The sequence below is a fragment of the Mustela erminea genome, chromosome 13 (assembly GCF_009829155.1).
Source record: "Mustela erminea isolate mMusErm1 chromosome 13, mMusErm1.Pri, whole genome shotgun sequence".
In the NCBI taxonomy this organism is placed as follows: Eukaryota; Metazoa; Chordata; class Mammalia; order Carnivora; family Mustelidae; genus Mustela; species Mustela erminea.
Genome location: NC_045626.1, coordinates 26,454,006 through 26,474,289, shown reverse-complemented (window position 1 = coordinate 26,474,289; position 20,284 = coordinate 26,454,006). Strand labels below are relative to the sequence as shown.

At 40.1% G+C, this 20,284-nt stretch overlaps 1 protein-coding gene across 1 annotated transcript; it reads right to left on the bottom strand.

The window, feature by feature from the left end:
* Positions 1-617: 617 nt before the first annotated feature.
* On the bottom strand, positions 618-19,070 carry IER3IP1 (immediate early response 3 interacting protein 1). The gene is made up of 3 exons (XM_032309868.1): positions 18,867-19,070; positions 4,636-4,737; positions 618-3,424 (listed from the first exon to the last, which is right to left on the bottom strand). Exons 1-3 carry the CDS (start codon positions 18,955-18,957, stop codon positions 3,369-3,371), a joined length of 249 nt encoding a protein of 82 aa, XP_032165759.1. The 5' UTR covers positions 18,958-19,070; the 3' UTR covers positions 618-3,368.
* Between the last annotated feature and the right edge of the window lie 1,214 nt (positions 19,071-20,284).

The window sequence follows — 20,284 nt, the reverse complement described above, 5'->3', positions numbered from 1 at the left end:
TTGTTCTGTGAAATAAATCATCTTTAAAAAAAGGTAACTACTAAGTGTTAGCCTTGGGCAGTTTGGTAGTGTAAGTGATGGTGTCAGTGACTATAATGTGGCATGATTGAACAGGACTAATGGCTTCCTTCTTGACTTGAGTGCTTTTTTTTGCCAAAGGCCAAGATGAGTCAAGAGGGATGGAATGTCTAAACAGATGGTGACTAAACTCATGGAGTGAGCATTGCATAATGTACAGAACTGTCAAATCGCTGTTATACACCTGAAATTAACATTACACACCAACTATACTTCAATACTGAAAAAAAATTTTCAGTTATTGACAAAAAAGGAAAAAGGAGGGGCTTAATTTGGAAAAGATAAAGATGGTACTAAAACACAAAGGGGGAGTAAAGAAAGCAGTGTCAGAACTGAAACAAAAACAGCAGGATTCCAAAACTCACCTTGAGCAATATCCTTGGACACTGGCCATTATGTGTCTGAAGTCCTTGCACAGAAAGTTTTCAAAATATCTGGCATCTAATGACCAATCAGGGGCCAAGAAAAATTTCAGCAAAAAATAATCCCATTTTGCTTAGTATCAAAATTTTATTGGTAATAACTTTGAAACTATGAGGCACTGAGAAAGTAATTTATTTCACTAAAAACATTTACTTTGGGAGAACATCTCTTTGGTTGAGGTACACCTAGCATCAAAGGTTAGTGACCTGGAAAAGGTATACATATAAAAATCACCTGGAGCAGATTTCTGTTCTGAAATAATTCTTGACCAGTTTTACAGAAGAAACAACGGAAAACAACTGAGGTCTTAGGAAGTTTGTCTTAAGTCATGATAAAAGGTTTTGCTCAACATGTTACAAATATCCTGCCTCCCACTCTTTTTACTACTCAAATATATTGCTTTCTCTCAAGTCCCTTGATTAGTACCTATACACTCAAGTGATAGCATATACCAGTACACTACAGATCACACTTCCTCCTCTAAAGCAGGGATTTTTTTTTTTAAGATACTCATTTTAACTATGTTTTCAAAAACTTGGGAGTTTTGTGGAAGGACCTTAGAAAGGATGACAAGAGTGGGGTGGAGGTTAAACAATGGGCCTTTGCATCCCTGTTTCAACTAGAAATAAGTAGGCTGCTCTCATCTGTTTCAAATAGTGGGGCATTATAGTTCTGTGTTATCCCTTTTGAAATCTGGTTCTACCATTAACAATTAATACTTGAAAACAACTGTATTTAACTAAGGAACAGGGTATACGTTTGGTTAACATCTACACTTGAGCCAAGATCCTTCATGAGATAGGTCAGAGGAATATAGACACAGGGTCAGCATACATTAGGACCATAAACATCATGGAGATTTGCAATCTAGAATGATCACCAACTGTTAATGAGAATGGCAAGGGGGAGGATGTGGGCAGGCAAGCAGACACTGAAGTTACTGTCAAGTAAGTAAGATACCGTGGTTACCGAATCTCTGCTCTGGGGACATCAGGGCTAACCTGCGAAAGCTTACAGACCTTCAGGCACTGAAGCTAGCATTGTGTTAAGTGGCCTCCAGAGATGACAGATTTTGAGATTCAGTGCTTCAGTTTCCTCAGACCCACTTTGCTACACAATACTCTGATCCTGCCGTGCTATGACTGCTCTCCACTGGAGTCTGAACTCGGACAGTATCCTGCCACTAAATGAGCATGAAGGTGTGCTGTGAAGTTTTACAAGAAAATGGCATCAGGCCAAGGTCTCTTTTCTGTCCTTTAAAAATTCTGTATGGTCTGTGGAGAAATGGGAGTGCTCTCAATTAACTGCATGTATTGAACCTGTTCAATGACTTAAACTTCGATGCATGAATCGGATCTTTGTAAGGCCAAAGAACACTGCTTCTAGCTGCCAAATATGTTAGTTACTCACATGAGCCAGATAATCAACTAAGAATCCCTGGTACATCTCTTTGGTTCAACTGCAAGCCTGCAGCCCAGAGATCATCTATCTCTAATTCAGGCATGGCCAATAGGCATTCAGTACCTGCTCCAAAGTTTTAGAAGTAACCGTAGTCATAGAAGAGAAGTTGCTCTTGAGTCTCCTTGATGTAATCAGCAATTCAGTTAACTCACTGAAGGAAAAAAAAGTGACTGTAATGTTTACTTTCATTAAATCTGTGCTCTGTGATTTTATAGCAAAGAAATGAGATTAATTCAATTAACACTGACAGGTAAGGTACAAAAACAAGTACTTGACTTGGAAATTTAACTTTATTTACAAATGTTCTCCTATAAACAAAGATGCCAATCTATTCCTTTAAACTATTGTAACTGGTAGTTTTCAGAAAAAAAATTTACATAATTTTAATCTTCCTGCATAAACTGTATTATGGGATGAGCAAATATGGAATGGTCTAAGAATATAAAAACAAAGCGAAAACTTATCTAACATGAATCTCTTCTGACAGACAGAATAAAAAATTAAGAACTACACCCCTTAATGTGCTACTCCAGAGAACGGAAATGTCATAATTTGGGGAGAGGTAAATGCTTCACAATAGTCTTCTTACATAGCACAGATTAATTGTGACTGTTTAGGATAGCTCTTGCAGGCTAATATTTAGGCTGATTTTTAAAAATAAATTATTATTGTAAAAAGGGCATAGACTTTTCTACACAGATTTTTCTACCAATGGAAATATGTAGATAGGGATCTGAACTCATCATTCAGGCCAATTAATAAAATAACAAACACATGAAAGAACTTAAAAACACAACCTATGTGACTGACTTACAAAATTAGAATTCTCCCTGAAGTCAGAGAGTATTGCTCATAGTTGCTATAAATTTGAACTTGTCATAGTCGAAATGACACATAGACAAAATAAAGAGTTCAAAGTAAAACTATCCAAATTACTGACTTATCATTTTATATGTAGTAATTGCTTTTAAAAAATTCCTTTAAATTTATCTAGGAAGATAATCACTCTCACAACATAGCTAAGTCACAAAGAACTTCAAAACTTTGAAAAAAATTTTTCCCTGAGAAAGAAGTGAGAGAGAAAAATCTCTAAAAACACACAAGTGACAGTCCTGTACCCTCTGAACAATCTTTACCATAAGATGAATTTATTAACAATTAGCAATAAAATGTATTCCAGTTCTGGATAGTTACTGCCTCTGATGACCTAATCTTTTTGTAATGAAATTGTAAGTGCAACATTTTTTTTAAAAATCGGATAAATAGGGACTCTGGTTTTATTGTCAGATTTACATTTTTGTCAAGTGCAAGGACGACCAGCGATAACATATATATTCCAATAATGACCGAAGTAATAACTTCTGCTGGCATCTCTTCTTCTGAGTCTCCATTTCCCCCACTGTTCTTCACCCAAATAATAAAAGTAATACAATGGCAACTGAATTTATGATTATCAATGGCACTGTAAAGAAAAAAAAAAGTTTGTTACCATAAAGAAAATAACAGGAAAAAAATAAGTAATAGTTATTAGCATCCAGGAAGGATGAAAATATCAAACAATATGTCATTCATAACCATGTGGCAAATTGTTGTAACAAAGGAAGATGTACTGGATCATAAAATCCAAAATTTATTTTAAAGAGGGCTTGTGTGACTGCGGTAAGGGTCACTGGTAGAACTAGATCAATATGGGACATATGTGAATGGTGCTAGTGCAGGGCTGGGAACACAGAAGCACACCAGGCCCAGGCAGAAGAATACCCACATGGCTGTGACACTTGACATAAGAATAAAGAACAAAGAATGGGGCGCCTGGGTGATTCACTGGGTTAAAGCCTCTGCCTTCCGCTCAGGTCATGATCTCAGGGTCCTGGGATCCGGCCCCGCATCGTGCTGAGCAGGGAGCCTGCTTCCTCCTCTCTCTCTGCCTGCCTCTCTGCCTACTTGTGATCTCTGTCTGTCAAGTAAATTAAAAAAAAAAAATTTTTTTCTTAAAAAAAAAAAGAGCAAAGAAGATTCCACAGTTTCACCACTAAATTAAGAGTGAACTTATTTACCATTCTATCCAAAGTTGTGATCAAAACACCTAACAAAGAGGGAGACAGAGAGAGACCCTGATTTTAATGGTTTTAAATAGAAACTTTGAACCCTTCTCTCTCCAGTTGCTCTAAAATACTATCCAATAGAGACGCCAGTTCAGCTGGTGGATCGAGTCCCACGTCGGGCTTCTTGCTTAGCAGGGAACCTGCTTCTCTCTCTGCCTGCTGTTCCCCCTGCTTGTGCTCTCTCTGACAAATAAATAAAATCTTTAAAATAATATCCAATAGACTGGCAGATATGGGACCTTTATTTTCCTCTCAAAAGCCTTCTAGGACTCTAGATGATGTCACTACTTGAAGCAACATAAATTTCAAAAAGTAAGAACACTGCTTTGAAGTCTGAGAGGCAACACGTGAACAGATATACCACTAAGCATTCCATTCACATCAAGTGGTTTAGATGGAAGAGGCAAAACTAAAAAAGAAAATCAGTAACTTCTACAGTAAACCCAGGTTGAACAGAAAAAAACTTCACTACAAAAATGGTATGATAGTATTCACACTCAGAAGCTTTGCTACTTAAACACCACAAAATTAAAACTTAAAAGAGTGTATCACTAGTTTTTCTTCTTACCTCTCATCACAGTTCTTACAGATCGAATAAGGTTCATTAGCTGAGATTTAATTCCTGGCTCTTCTCCGAATCCACCAATTCCCTGGTCTGCTCCCCAGCCAACTGCATAATATAAAAATGATTAGCTGTGTTAAAATTTATTATGCACTTGCCTTGCTCCCTCATTAGTCATCTTCTAAAAGATTAGCTTGAGACTTTGTTAAAGACATAAAATATAGTCATCTGACTAAAAAGTTACCATACTGATTAAATATTGTAGAATATATTTTTTACTTTTGATAGCAACAATCTTATTTCATTTCCACACTGATTTTATAAAATAAACTACAGTGTGAACTACTCCACAGCATTTAATTCCGTGAAGATGATTGTTTTGACACCCTGATTGGTTTTTTCCCTTTTTTCAAACAAAACATTTTCAGGTCAGGACTGAAAACCAAGGCATACTGTCAAACTCGATAATTAGCTCAATTCAGAATTTATAAAATCTCACCCACTGAGCAGTATAAAAATGTTGTAGCTGAGACACACTAACTACATTCCTTGGGGAAAAGTGAATGCACACGTGCTCACGGCTTGCTTAGGCTTTCCGAGCACGGTCCGTCCTGCCAACTGGGGCGTATCTTTCCCCCGTCGTCACGCTCCTCATTTCTCCACTCCGGCTGAGCAATTTGGCCTACTACCAAATACACCTTCACCAAATACACCTACACCTTCTTCTGTGTCACTTTCCTGATATTATACATCATTATTTCTTCATCTTTACCTGCTAGTTCTTGCTTTACTGCCATACATTCTGCTAAAGGCCTACAAGTCCTCATTTCTGCAACTCCTCCTTCTCTGGTTGGTATTTCAGGCCCACTTTTCGTATCTTACGTTACATTGTTTTGTATCTCTGATGACTATAGGACTTACTTGCTGACATGTTGGCCCTTAAACTTGAAGATGATCTTTATTTTATACATGAAAGAACCATGTTTCAGGAAACAAGACTGCACTTCGTTTAATCAACTTTTATTTGGTCAACATAAAAGTCAAGAAAGAGTTGGCTTTCTTCTTTGGTCACATCAACCCTGAGGTTTATTGTGGGATAAAACTACTTTTAAATTCAAGTTCCCAAAAGAGGTGATTTGTGTGGACTTGCACTCCCCCTTCGAGGCCTAGCTCAGGCTCTGCTGACAAGCCCCTGCAGTCCACAGGGCTGTCACTTGTTGTTGCGCTCCCACACTGCAGCCACCATCACGGTGGTTTCGATCAGCCTCTCTGACGTCTCTCAAGACTCTCTGAGCAGATGCCTCTGGAATCTAGCTGTCTTGACTCTTTGAATTTTTTCGCTTACAGGGTTAGATCTATCCACCACCCAATCATGCGATGATTCCCACCGCCTACTGAATATAGTCCAAACTCCTGAAACTGACATTCTAGCCCTATAGCCGACCATGACCTTCCAAGAATTCCTATTCACACTCAATGCCCACTAATCGCACTACACACTAAAGGGAGCTTCTGAATCTAGGTGTGACTTCATCCTGAGGGCCTCTCCTAGTTCCCTCTCATATCATAATAAGCCTTCTTTCTCTTTGCTCCCCAAATAGCCTCCTAATCGTAGTGACTGTGCTCTCCTTGGTTAGTTGTTTTCAAGTGTCTTATTAGACTATAAAATCCTGGAAGACGGGGACTAAATTTAGTCTTTCTTCACCTTCCCACTCTCCCGCACCCCCACCCCACAGCAAGTACTTAGTAAATGTTTGTGGAATTGAAGTGAATAATGGTAGACTGAGTTAATCTGGGACAAGGTGAAATAAGGTAAATTTTAGGATCACAGTTCCAAAGAACTCTATTTCTGAATTTTTATGACACAGTAAGTTATAATATGAACAGATATTCCACTATAGCTTTAAGAGATTAAGACAAAGCTTCCATATTAAATGTACAAATCCAAGCTAAACGCAATTTTAAAAAATAGACCTGCATCTTGACTGGGCAACATCACACTCCTACTTCAGGATCGACTCTGTCCAGCAAGCAAATAAACTGCCACTTCTCCAACACTCGCTTCTACTCCACTACGAGTTTTACCACCATGCCTTTCCTCTAAATAACTGTTTCACTGTTCTGATAGCTCAATCAGCACTGCCCACCAAATGGCAGTCCTCTTTTTGTAAATCTTAAGTTCAAACTGTAGCATGAGCCTTCACCTACTTACAGTGTGGCAAAAACTATTTCATATTCCTCTCTAGATGTAGAGGACACACAAAATGACCACCCACCATCAGCTGTGTCAGTTTCCAACCTGCATAACTGCAACAGAAGATTTCTGTGAGAAACCCACATCGCTGGGATAACTTACTTACAGAAACTTCTTTAAGAGCTCTGTACAATAAAAAAGCAGTGTGGTGCTGGTTCAACCTGATGGGGTCAGGGAGGAAAAAGTTAACTCTGACCCTCCTGGGGTCCCTGAGTAGGTCTGAAAATTACACTGATAAAGGATGCCTGGGGGCTCAGTCAGTTGACTGTGTCTGACTCTTGATTTTGGCTCAGTTCATGAACTCAGGGTTGTGGGACTGAGCCCCACCATCTCTCCCTCTCTCTTGTTCTTTCAAAATAAATAAAACATTTTTTAAAAAGAAAGAAAATTACACTGATAAAAACAGATACACATGAAAAAGCATACAAATTCTATTAACTTCTCACATGTACATGGGAGCCTTCAGAAGAGAAAGTAGACCTAAAGAAGTGATTATAGCAGGAAGCTTTTGAGACATTTTTGAAGAACTGATAAGACAAAGGAGTTTGAACTGGGAGTGGGGGGTAATAAATGGTGGAAAAGTAACAAGGTGTGTTTTTACAGCCTTCCTCTCTGGTGATAAGGATGTCTCCCCTCCTCCTGATACAGGGAGGGTACCTTTCACATGGGAGATTAAACACCAGGCTTTGAGAAAAGAGGGCAAGGGGAGATGGAGCAGACGGTGAGAGTGATCTTCCTGCTTCTGCCATTTTCTCGAGCTCCTTCAGCTTAAGATACTCAATATGGCCAAGGTGTCATATTTGGGGGCAGCATGCCCTAAACCTTGAACCTCATCAATGGATATACATTTTTAGCTTAGCTTTGTCCTGAAACCCTACTAAAAATGACAATAAAGGATATATGTTAACAAAAGAGAAGTCTCCAGACAAGAGAAGTCAATCAAAATTTGGACATTAAAAAATAAATGAAGTAGGGTAACTGACCTAGCGGAGAAAGCTGAAACCTAAACTCTGCAGGGAGCACACAATACAACACTGGGGAAACTCCTGCTGAGAATGAGAACCCTGGGAAGGTGAGAGAAACCTCAAAGAGCCAATGTGGGCAACAGGGGCGAAAAACAGGAGGACTCACTGAAGGTGTACCTAAAAGCGGTTAGCTGCCCCCTGCCTTCCCATCTCCTTTCCTAGACTTGACTGATGGAAGAGTATGCCTTTCACTACATCAAAGACGAGAAGTTTACTCTCACCAGAGAACCACAGAAGCTCTGGATTTGGGGACGTCCACTATGAGTGGACGGAATGAAAGTCTGCACACCAAAGTGTCAGACTCTTGCCCATCTCCTCTGCTTGTCTCTAAGTCTGATCATATAACGCTTACATTCTGCAGGCAGGAAGTTAGAAAAATACTTGGAAACTGTCCAGCTCCCCAGGAAGAAAGACTTCAGATACTGACACTGGGAGGTGGAGGGAAGGGTCAACAAGACAAATTGTTTAAACACCAGTGAGACCCACTAGTAAACAAGCCCCAACCACAGAGCACAGCTTCCAATGAACCTTTCTGTGCCCTACACTTAAAAATGGACTGTCAGGGGGCACCTGGGTGGCTCAGTCATTGAGTGACTGCCTTTGGCTCAGGTCACAATCCCAGGGTTCTGGGATCAAGCCCCGAATTGGGCTCCCTGCTCGGTGGGAAGCGGGCTTCTCCCTCTTCCACTCCCCCTGCTTGTGTTCCCTCTCTCTCTGTGCCTCTGTCAAATGAATAAATAAAAATCTTTAAATTAAAAAAAAAAAAAGAAGAACTGTCAGAAGAAACAATCCTTAACAAGGAAGACAGAGCAAAAATAGAAAAAGGAAACTTTGAGGAAGAGACAAAGCAAGAAGTCAAAGACAGTATTTTTACTATTTTTTTAAAGTGACTGGTTTATACTTTATTTTTTAAAGTAATCTCTATGCCTAACCTGGTGCTCAAACTCACAACCTCAAGATCAAGCATCATCTGCTCTACCGACTATACCAGCCAGGCGCGCCAGGAGAAAATATTTTAAAAATGAATATCCATAGAGAGTAAAGCTATTATACCTATGAAACAAGAATAGGATGCCATAAAAAAGGAACATTAAGGAATTAAGACAGAGCCCTTGTTCTTGCTACATTAGCCTAAGAAGTTCAAGAGGTTGACAGATTAAGTTGAGGAAACCTATTAGACAAGGCTAAAGGAAAAAGAAGAGTATTAACCTGTCAAAATAACTGGAGTTTCAAGACAGAAGAAAGAACAGACAAGAAGAAAGATCAGAGATATTAAGAGATAATATTAAGAGATAATATTGCAGAACTGAAGGACATGAGCCTTTAAGCCAAAAGGGCCCAATGAGAGAACAGCCCAATAAATGGGGGGAAAAAAAGGCCTATATGTTGCCACATTTTTGTAAAATCTCAGCCCTCTGAAGACAAAGAGAACACTTTAAAAGCTTTCAGAGAGACAACTCAGGTTGTACAAATAATCAGAAACAGAATGGTATCAGAATTCTTTATGTCAATACTGGAAATGAGTAAAGTGAAAAATGTCTTCAAAATTCTGAAGAAAAATTAGTTCCAATCTAGAATTCTATACCCAAACCACAAATCAACTAGAGGAAACACATGACTGGTTTTTTTATTGTTCAGCTGCGAGCAATATTCAGTGGTAGTAATATAAATATGGAATACCAATATCGCCAGTAATTGGTTGGAGATAAGAGAGATGGCGGAAAGGAAATGTGTGTGTACTTGGGCTCCCACAAGTATAAATGCACTGCTGATGGTATAATTATACTAAGCCCTTCCACAGCAGTAAGTCAGTGAACTTGGAAAATAACTGCTTTTGAGAAATGGGGCTCAGGCTGAAGAGAGATGGGGCAGAAGGTTTCTATCTTTCTTTACAAACAGAAGAGCTTTTAGACTTTAACAACCACACACACACATTTACACTGCTTTGATAAAAAGGAAAATGAAATTTCAAAAGCAAGCCTGTAAAGATGCTTACCCACTGGAGAAATCTCTATGCAATTAGGCCTTCCTCTCCAGGGCATGAACACCCTGAGGGCAGGGACAAGGTCTACAAGTGGGAAGGTTTCATCCACGAGTCACTCTGAATATTTAAAATTATGTTTTAAAACCAGCTTTAAATTGTATTGCTGGTTTCATTTCCTTTACTTGCTTTTTTAGAATTATCATTGCTAAAATTATCAAGCCTTTCCACCCACAGCCACAATCTCAGATGGTAAAAAGGACTTGTTTTCAGTATGTTATGGATCATGCACTCAATTTTTGTTAGAAAGCATAATTTCCACACACATAAACACACACTGGAATATATCTCAGCCAAAAAAAGGGATGAGATAATGCCATTTAAGATGACAATCTGGGCCTCGAGGATATTATTATAAGTAAAATAAGTCAGTCTAAGAATGACAAATACCATAGGATGAATGGGCAAAAAGCAGAATCAGATATATAAATACAGAGAATAAATTGATAGTTTCTAGAGAGGAGGAGAGTGGGGGAATGGGCAGAATGGATGAAGGGGAGAAGGAAGTACAGGCTCTCATTTATGGAATGAGTAAGTCGTGAGAGTAAAAGGCACTGAATAAGGAATGCAATCAATGATACTGTAAGAGTGATCTACTGATGGATTGGGACAAATGGTAAGTACACTTGTGGTGAACACAGCATAATGTATAAATCTGTCAAATCATTATGTTGTACACCTGAAATTAATGTAACATTGTGTGTCAATTACTCAAATAAACCAATCAACAAGAAAAAAGAAAAAAGAAAGATAATTTCGAACAATCTTTTTTTCTTTTAGACCTGTTTCAGAAATGTCTGAATGAATGTTTTTACCTAATAAGTGGAGTGACTGCCAGAAAAAAATGTATTTTCCAACACTGAATAACTGCTCTTCAACAAAACAGGATAAAACTACAATACTGGGAGTACCATATTTTAAGCATCAGCATCAAAGTATTTTTAAAAGTATTAAGTTACCAGTTAATTTTAGTCTAGTCTCTATTCTCAAGCCACCAGAATGAAAACTAAATTCTGGGCAGAGAGAGCAAATCATTTGTTTAGATATTCCATGGACAAACACAAAGGTGACAAGTAAAGGACCAGATGCGATGGATTATCTTTTACAATAACAAACAGTTCTCTCTCCAACTGGTATTTAGGGAAGTTGTTTTTCTAAGGAAACTGGTCAAAGCTTTAAAGAGCTTTGCTTTTTTTTTTTTTTTTTAAGGAGAAAGATTTAATTCTACCACTCTCTTGACACTTCTTCCATTGCTAGAGAACAAATGGTAAGACCAGCCACCAATGGTCCCTGCCATAATTTCAGGAAGACAATTAAATATAAAAAGTGACTTACTGCAAATACCAAAAATGTTCTTCTGCCCAGACTTCAAGTCATATACAAAATGGCAATCCACACAGATTCAGACAACAACCCTCAGCCAGATACTTTCTCAAGAAAAGTATTAGTATAGTTAGTGTTAGTATTAAAAGTATTAAAAGTATTAACACAGGGGCACCTGGGTGGCTCAGTGGGTTAAGGCCTCTGCCTTAGGCTCAAGTCATGATCCCAGGGTCCTGGGATCGAGCCCCACAACGGGCTCTCTGCTCCGTGGAGAGCCTGCTTCCTCCTCTCTCTCTGCCTGCCTCTCTGCTTACTTGTGATCTCTCTCTGTCAAATAAATAAATAAAATGTTAAAAAAAAAAAGTATTAATACAGATTTAAGGGCTGGCTGACCCTGTTTCCATATATGCAAAAGAAATAAGTGTGCTTCACTTTGTCAGTGTCACCAAGTTTGCATGGGAATCAAATGCTATCTCCACAATAAAGAATTCTGCTAACATAAAGCTTAAAATATTACCTTGATCAAAAAGATCAATGTTGAAGTAAACGATCTGGTATATTTGGACTAATCTCTCTTGAATCAATGTAATTAATTTTCAACACAACATAAAACTGTTTAATCTGGGATGAAATTCAACAAAATTTTTTTGGAGTATATATTTACAGAGAAGTTTTTTTTACATGTCTACATGGTTTTCTCAATGTTCTATAAGCTGCCATGCTCACATCATGACTATCCATACATGGCCTGCAGAATGCCTCACTCATTTCTCTGTATTTATGCACACCTGATTTACTGTTTAACATCTATCTCCTTTAGGAATTCTCCATCCATTGCTTGGACTCATACAGCTCTCATTACTCTAAACTCTAATGTTACACTGGCTCTGGTGTAGTCATTTAAACCCTGAATCAGTAATACCTTATAATAAAAATTTTAACTATTTGCTATGGACTGAACTGTGTCTCCCCCCAAATTTCTGTGTTAAAGCCTATGTGGAGATGGGGTCTTAAGGAGGTAATTACAGTTAAATGGATCTGAAGGGTAGGGCCCTAATATGATAGGGCTTTGGCCTTACAAAAAAAAAAAAAAGAGAGATCTCGATTCCTCCCTGCTCCCTCCACCTAGCCATGTGAGGACACAGTAAGAAGGTGGCCATCTGCAAACCAGCAAGATAGCCCTCTCCAGAACTTTACCTGATCTTAGACTTCCAGCTTTCAGAACCAGGAGAAAACAATTTCTGTTGGTTAAGCTACCCAGTCTATGATACTTTGTTCTGCCAGCAAGAGCGGACTCATACAGTGTTTCATATATGGAATGTTTCTTCTGTAGCACTCATAAATGCTACTGATATACCTGTCAAATGGATCCATACCCAGCACCATAAAAAAACTAGTAAGAATAATTTTTACAGGTATTAAAATTCACTATGTGCGTGTATTTTTTTTTTTCTTGTACAGAAAGGGAATCTGCATCACTGTGGAACACTAGAAGAAATACAATCTGCATTACAGTCAAAATATTAATTAAACTATTTGTACAAACATACAGTTCTCAAATCAGGAGTTGCAACAATATGATAATGGTAACATTATTCAGTTATTTAGAAGATATTCACTGACTGATGGAATTGAAAAAATGAGAGAATCCTTGTCATTAGTCTATTGGGGAAGACCACAAAGGAACTGCAGTGGGGCTACAGCCCATGGAATAGGTCAAGGATGGTTTCTAGGAGAGGCAAATGGCAGATAGACCTTAAAGAACAGTCTGAGGTAAGCCAAGGTCACTGAAGGCAGAGATAGTATGCGTAAAGCTCAGCAGCAAAGAAAAGCACCACGGTGAGAACGGCATACAAGGTAAATACTGGGGATGGGTAAAAGGGAAGGGCAGAGAAGGGACACATTATGATGAGCATGTCAGTCACACAAGGTGGTCTGACTTTTATATTGGAGGCTGTGAGCATTAAAGAACTCAGGAATTTCAAACCACTGAGGAACATGTTCAGCTTCTCTTAGAAGGTAAAACAAAGAGAAACAAAACTGGAGGGAGGGTGACTAGTGAGGAGGTTACTATAAAAATCTAGGCAAGAGTTAAGAGCCTACATAAACAATATTTAACAAATACTTAAAATATTTTAAAATTCTATTTTAAAACACACTTAGATATTTCACTTTTTATTTTTTATAGTAATCCTTATACACAACATGTGCTGTGAACTCACAGCCCCAAGATCGAGTCACCTGGTCCTCTGAGTCAGGCAGGCACCCATGAATTAAGGGGGATTTTTAAAGTTGGCTCCATGACCAATGTGGGGCTTGAACTTGGGACCCTGAAATCAGGAGTGGCATGTCTCCCGACTGGGCCAGCCAGGTATCCCTTAGATACTTTAAAACCACAGCTTGGTGCACCTGGATGGCTCAGTGGGTTAAAGCCTCTGCCTTCGGCTCACGTCATGATCCCAGGGACCTGGGATCCAGCCCCGCACTGGGCTCTCTGTTCAGCAGGGAGCTTACTTACTCCTCTCTCTCTCTCTCTCTGCCAGCCTCTCTGCAATCTTGTGGTCTCTGTCAAATAAATAAATAAAATCTTAAAGAAAAAAAAAAAAAAAGATTTAAAACAACAGCTTATTCACTTAGACAAGCCAAGGTAGTGTTTTCCCATAGTTCTGGGACCATATTCAAAACACATGTTCAGATAAAATATCTGTGCTACTTCTGAAGAGAGGAGGAAATGAAGACAAAGTTCTAGGGGGCAAAGTATTAACATTTCTGGGCCATTCCAACAGTTTGTAGCAATGATTTTCATTTGGGGCACAAAGCTAAGTCACCTGCAGAAATTTTGGAAAAGACACTGCTGAACTTCACTTCTGGAAAATTTAAATGCAGGTCTGGAATAAGGTCTAGGCATTGTATTCTCTTTCAAGATCATTTTGGGAATTCTGGGTCCATTTCCTTTAGGAGCAATTGTCAGTTTCTGCAAAAAGACAACTGGGATTTTGATAGACTGCATTAAATCTGTAAATCTATAGTATTAAGTACTGTCATTTTTTTTTTTTTAAAGTCAAAGAGAGAATTAGCACAAGCAGGGGAAGTGGCAGGCTTCTGAAAGAGAAGCAGGTTCCCCACTGAGCAAGGAGCCCCATCTGGGACTTGATCCCAGGACCATAGGATCATGACCTGAGCTGAAAGCAACCGCTTAACCAGCTGAGCCACCCAGGGGTCCCTAAGTATTGTCATCTTAATGATATTAAGTCTTCTGATCCATGAACATGGATGTCTTTATTTTCTTTAATTCCCTTTAAGAATATTTTTATTCTTTAATTCTATTCAATAATGCTTTATATTTTTCAGAGTACAAGATTTGCTCCTCTTCTGTTAAATTTATCACTAAGTATTTTGTTATTTATATTGTAAATGAAATTTGTTTCTTTAATTTCAATTTCAATTGTTCATTGTTCATGTACAGAAAAACAATTTGCTCCTGACCTCATATCCTGCACTCTTACTGGACTCACTTATTCATTCTAATAGATTTTTAGTGACCCCATAGTGTTCCTCAAAAAATTAAAAATAGAACTACTGGGACACCTGGGTGGTTCAGTCGGTTAAGCATCCAGCTCTTGGTTTTGGTTCAGGTTGTGATCTCAGGGTCACGAGATCTCACTCAGCACTGGCTCCCTGCTTAGTGGGGAGTCTGTTTGAGATTCTTGCTCCCTCTCCCCCCACCCCTCCCTCCACTCATAGGTGCATGCTCTCTCTCTCAAATAAATACATCTTTTTTTTTAAGATTTTATTTATTTATTTGACAGACAAAGATCACAAGTAGACAGAGAGGCAGGCAGAGAGAGAGGGGGAAGCAGGCTCCCTGCTAAGCACAGAGCCCGATATGGGACTCGATCCCAGGACCCTGAGATCACGACCCGAGCCGAAGGCAGAGGCCTAACCCACTGAGCCACCAGGCGCTCCTCAAACAAATAAATCTTTTAAAAAATATATATTAAAAATAGCACATTACCATATGATCCAGCAACTGCACTACTGAGTATTTCTCCAAGAGATGAAATCACTATCCTGAAGAGATATTTGTACTCCTATGTTCACTGCAGCATTATTCACAATAGCCAAGACATGGAAACAGTCTAAGTATGGCCTGACAGATGAATGGGAAAAGAAAATGTTGTGTATATATATTAAATGGAATATTATTTGGCCATAAAAAAGAGAAACCTGTCATTTGTGACATGTGTAAGTCTGGAGGGTATTATAGTAAGTGAAATAAGCCAGACAAATATTATCTTACTTACATGTGGCATCTCAGAACATCAGACTCTTGGGCACAGAGAAGTATGGTGGTTGCCATGAGCTGAATGGTGAGGGAAACGGGAAATGGGAAATTCCTGGTCTAAAGGTACTACCTTTCGGTTATAAGATGAGTAAGTTCCAGGGATCTAATGTACGGCATGGTGACCACAGTTAAAAATACTGAACTGTATACCTGAAAGTTGTGCTGAGAGGAAATTTTAGATGTTCTTATCCCCACAACACAGCCAAATTATAATTATGTGAAGTGGAGAACAGTAACTGTGGTAAGCATTTTGTAGTATATATATGTATCGCATGATCATTGCTCACTTTAAATTATACAATGTTATACAGGCCTACCTTGTTTCAGTGCTCCCTTTACTGCACTTCCCAGATAGCGTGTTCTTCACAAACTGAAGGTTTATGGCAATCCTGTATCAAGCAAATCTATCGGTGCCACTTTTCCAACAGCTCACTTTGTGTCTCAGTCACATTTTGGTAATTCTCACAGCATTGCAAAATTTTTCATTATTACTGTTATTTGTTACGGTGATCTCCCTTTTATCACTTTCTACCCACTTCTCACACATTCCAATTTGGATTTTATCCACTGTTGTAACTGCTTGTGTAAAATCACCAATGATTTCTATTACCCTGAATCCTTAGGACATTTTCTGGCCTTCTCTGATTTCCCTGAACATTCCCCTGCTGTATCATGTCTCCTTGACTTCTGTGAAACCCCACTTTCTAGATTTTCCCATTTCTCTTGTTTTGCTCACTCATCAATTTCTCCTGTCCGTTCTTTCAGCTCTACCTACACATTAAATATTGGAAGAGATTCTGGGACTGTCCTGGTCACCAGTTCTCTTTGTACGGTATTCTTTCCCTGAGCCATTTCATCTCTTCGTATGGCTTCATTTATCATCTGTGGTTGACAAGCTCAAATCCAATCTCCATTGTGGCTCTTGCTTCTATTCTACAGACTTAACTCCAACTGACTATCCCACACTTCCACTCACATATCTCACAGAAATCTCAAACTCACCGTATCCAAAACTTATTTCACTATCTTTTCACCTTTTACCCACCAATGCTGCCCTCATTTTTCCTCCAGTACTCTCTACCTTGGTCAAGGTACTATGCTTCACTCAGTTGCTAATTCAGAAAACCTAGAGATCTTTGACTTTTTCCTCTCCCTCATTCCTAACGTCCAAACAGTGAAATTCTGCCTTTTCTATCTTTAAAATATCTTCTGATTTATATAGTCTCCTAAGACTACCTTAACAAAATGCCACAAACTGGATGGCTTAGCAGAAATTTATTTTCTCATGGTTCTGGAGACCAAAATCAAGGGGTTAGCAGAGCTGGTTCCTTTTGTGGGCTCTGAAGATCTCATCCATGCCTCTCAATGCTGCTGGTAGTTATTGGCAATCCTTGGCATTCTCTGGCTTCTTGCTGTATCACTCTAACCTCTGCCTCTGTTGTCATTTGGCCTTCTTCCCCTATGTTTTTGTATTTCTTTCTCCTTACATGGACACATCACTGGATCTAGGGCCATCCTAAACCAGTGTGACCTTATCTCAACTTGATTACACCTGCAAAGACCCAATTTCCAAATAAGGTCACCTATACAGGTACCAAGGGTTAGGACTTCAATATATCTTTTGGGGGGACACAATTCAACCCCCACATATCTTCTACTTTTCTGTATACTACAGTAGTGAAGAGATGGACTTTTGAGTCAGAATGCCTTGGTAAATCCTAGCTCTGCCACTAACTGTGTGATCATAGAAAAGTTACCCACTCTTCTTTTGTACTTCTGGTTTCCGATCTGCAAAGTGGGGATGAAAACAGTACCTATCGCATAGGGTTGTTGTGAGGGTCATACAAGTTAATCTATGCAAAGCACTTGATACAGATTCTAGGATGCGGTATTAAGTGTTAGTTGTTACTATTATTGTACCCACTCAACTGATGTTATAGCCACCATTCTACTTGCCCTGTTTGGAATGGTGTTTCCCACACCCATTATTCTACCTTTCCAATCTGTTCTCCACACTGCAGTAAGGCTCTTGCAAATAACACAAATCCGATCTTGTCTCTGCCCTGCTTAAAACTTTAAAACTTCATTTTCACCTGCCCCAGTTTTCACAAGAGCTCTTACTCCTCACCCTCCCAACCCTTCACCTAATTAATGCTTACTCACTTATTAGATTTTGGGTTAAACACACTTCCTCCACAAAGCTTTCAAAGATTCACAAGGCAGTGCTTCCCTGCACTTCTCTTTCATAATATTCTGCATACCTGTCATTGTTACTTGCTCATATTTTACTTAACTTTCATTAAGAGTCTCATGCTCTACCGACTGAGCTAGCCGGGCAGTTACTTAACTTTCATTAGAAGAGCAAATGACTGCTGTAACCTCAGCTCCTAATTACATGGGCTCGGCACAAAATTTGTGCTCAGTAAATCTGAAGGAATAAATGAAATGAATCAATCCTGCTCATGGGATTGGGTTTCCGTGACTCACAGAGACATATTTGGCGTCCTTACAAATGACAGTGTATTCTGTGATTAGGTATACTTGCGCAGACCAATGAGGCACCTCGTGCAGTATCCTGTCTTAATTTTGCCTCGTACAGCAATTAGTGGCCCGCCCAGGATGGCACGGAAATCGCCGTATTGTGTGGGATGACAGGCATAATTGTGTCTTCATCTTGGTATTCTTTGGTTCTAGCTTGGCACACTGAAGACATCCAATAAACTGGGCTGAATAAACTTCTCTTGGAACGTGGGTGTCTGGATGCCATGATAATCTGAACACGCTCCCCTTCCACCTAGCCTCAAACACCAGGAATCCCCACGGCCCTCCATCAGTTCATTCTTCAACTGCCCGTGCTCCAAAATGAGCCACGCCCCTCCCTCTGTAACTAAAACCTCAGACCCCAGGTTCCTGATCATTAAAAGCGATCACAGAGGAGGACATTAAATTACTAAGCTACACTAATCGCAGTCAGAGGCGTCCCTGGCTCTTCTCTGTACCCCTTCCCATCCCAACTCCCGGGGTCCCGCACACAGGCGACATCTGTCAATCTTCGTCCCGCTGTTGAGCTCAAACTCGGTGAGACGGAAGTGGCTCGGATTCCTCCCTCCAAGGAAAGGCCGCCAAGAGTGGAGCCCTCGGGCTCTCGTCGGTCGCGGCCCAGGGTCTCCCCTCCCCGGACCCACCTCTGCTCCGCAACCCCCGGGCTCCGCCGCCGCCCCCTCAGCCCAGCCCCGCGGTCCCACTCACTGTTCTTAAGGAAGCGCTCCTCGTGCAGCACCGCGATGGCATTGACGCAGAGCAGGGCCGCCTGCAGTAGCGAATACAACGTAAAGGCCATGGCCTCCCGGAGCCGCCCCGAGGCCCAACTGATCTTTCTCCCGCCGCCGCAGGGGACGTGGCGCCGCCACGGCCGGAGCTCTCCTACGGGAGCCGGGGAGGCCCCAAACGCGCTCTCCCGGAAGCTCCGCCCCGACCTGCCTAGGACCCGCCCCTTACGTCAGCGAGGGGCGTGTGATCGGCTGTCTAGACCTCCGCAGTCCAGGGTTGGAGCCAGCCACGCGTGGCTGCTGAAAGCTAGAAACGTGGCTGGTCGCAGTTGAGGTGCTGTAAAGGGTATAAGACTGTACACACCGGATTTCAAGGACTTAGGACGAAAACAACGTAAAATCTCCCATTAATTTAAAAATATTGGTTACATGTTAAAATGATATTTTGAATATATTAGGTAAATAAATTGAATAGTTAGCATAACTTTTACGGAAGGGGCGCCTGAGTGGCTCAGTCGGTTAAGTATCTGCCTTGAGCTGGGGTCACGATCCCAGGGCCCCAGGATGGAGCCCCTTTTCTGGTTCCCTGCCCAGCGGGGAGCCTGCTTTTCCCTCTCCCTCTGTTGCTCCCCGTGTTTGTGCCCTCTCATAAATAAATAAAATATTTAAAAAAAAATTAACTTCTACTGTTTACTTCTACTTTTTTCTTTTCTTTCTTATTTTTTTTTCTTTTTTACTGTGGCCAAGAGGACATAGATAATTGCATGTGAGGCTTACACATTATTGCAGTTGGACAGCACTGTACCAGATGCTCCTGAGAGCCGCAAGGGATGTTAATATTCCTATTTTACAGATAAAGAAAGAGAGGCTTTGGCAAATAAGTGTCTTTTTTAAGTAAAAAAGTGACGTACTAAAACCACTCAGTGAGAAACATTCTCTCCGTGATTAAACTAGCCAGTCTCCTCTAAACCCTCTTATCAATTACATCTCAACCTCAGCCTATTAAAAACTACAAATTCTCAACACAAATGATTTCATCCACTCTCCTAGCCCTGCATTAAATGACTTAAACAAACAGCAACATAGTTTCTAACAGCTCAAGGCCAAATCCCTAGGATGACCCCAGGCCCCCTAAAAGTGTCTGCCTGAGAAAACTCAATGCTGCCAAAAGAATTTACTATTTGTTCTAGCCAACCTGAAAATAGGCCTCTGACCATATGGTCCATATATACTATGGAGTATTATGCCTCCATCAGAAAGGATGAATACCCAACTTTCAACCCAACTATCAACAGGGACGGGACTGGAAGAGATTATGCTGAGTGAAATAAGTCAAGCAGAGAGAGTCAGTTATCATACAGTTGCACTTACTTGTGGAGCATAAGGAATAACACGGAG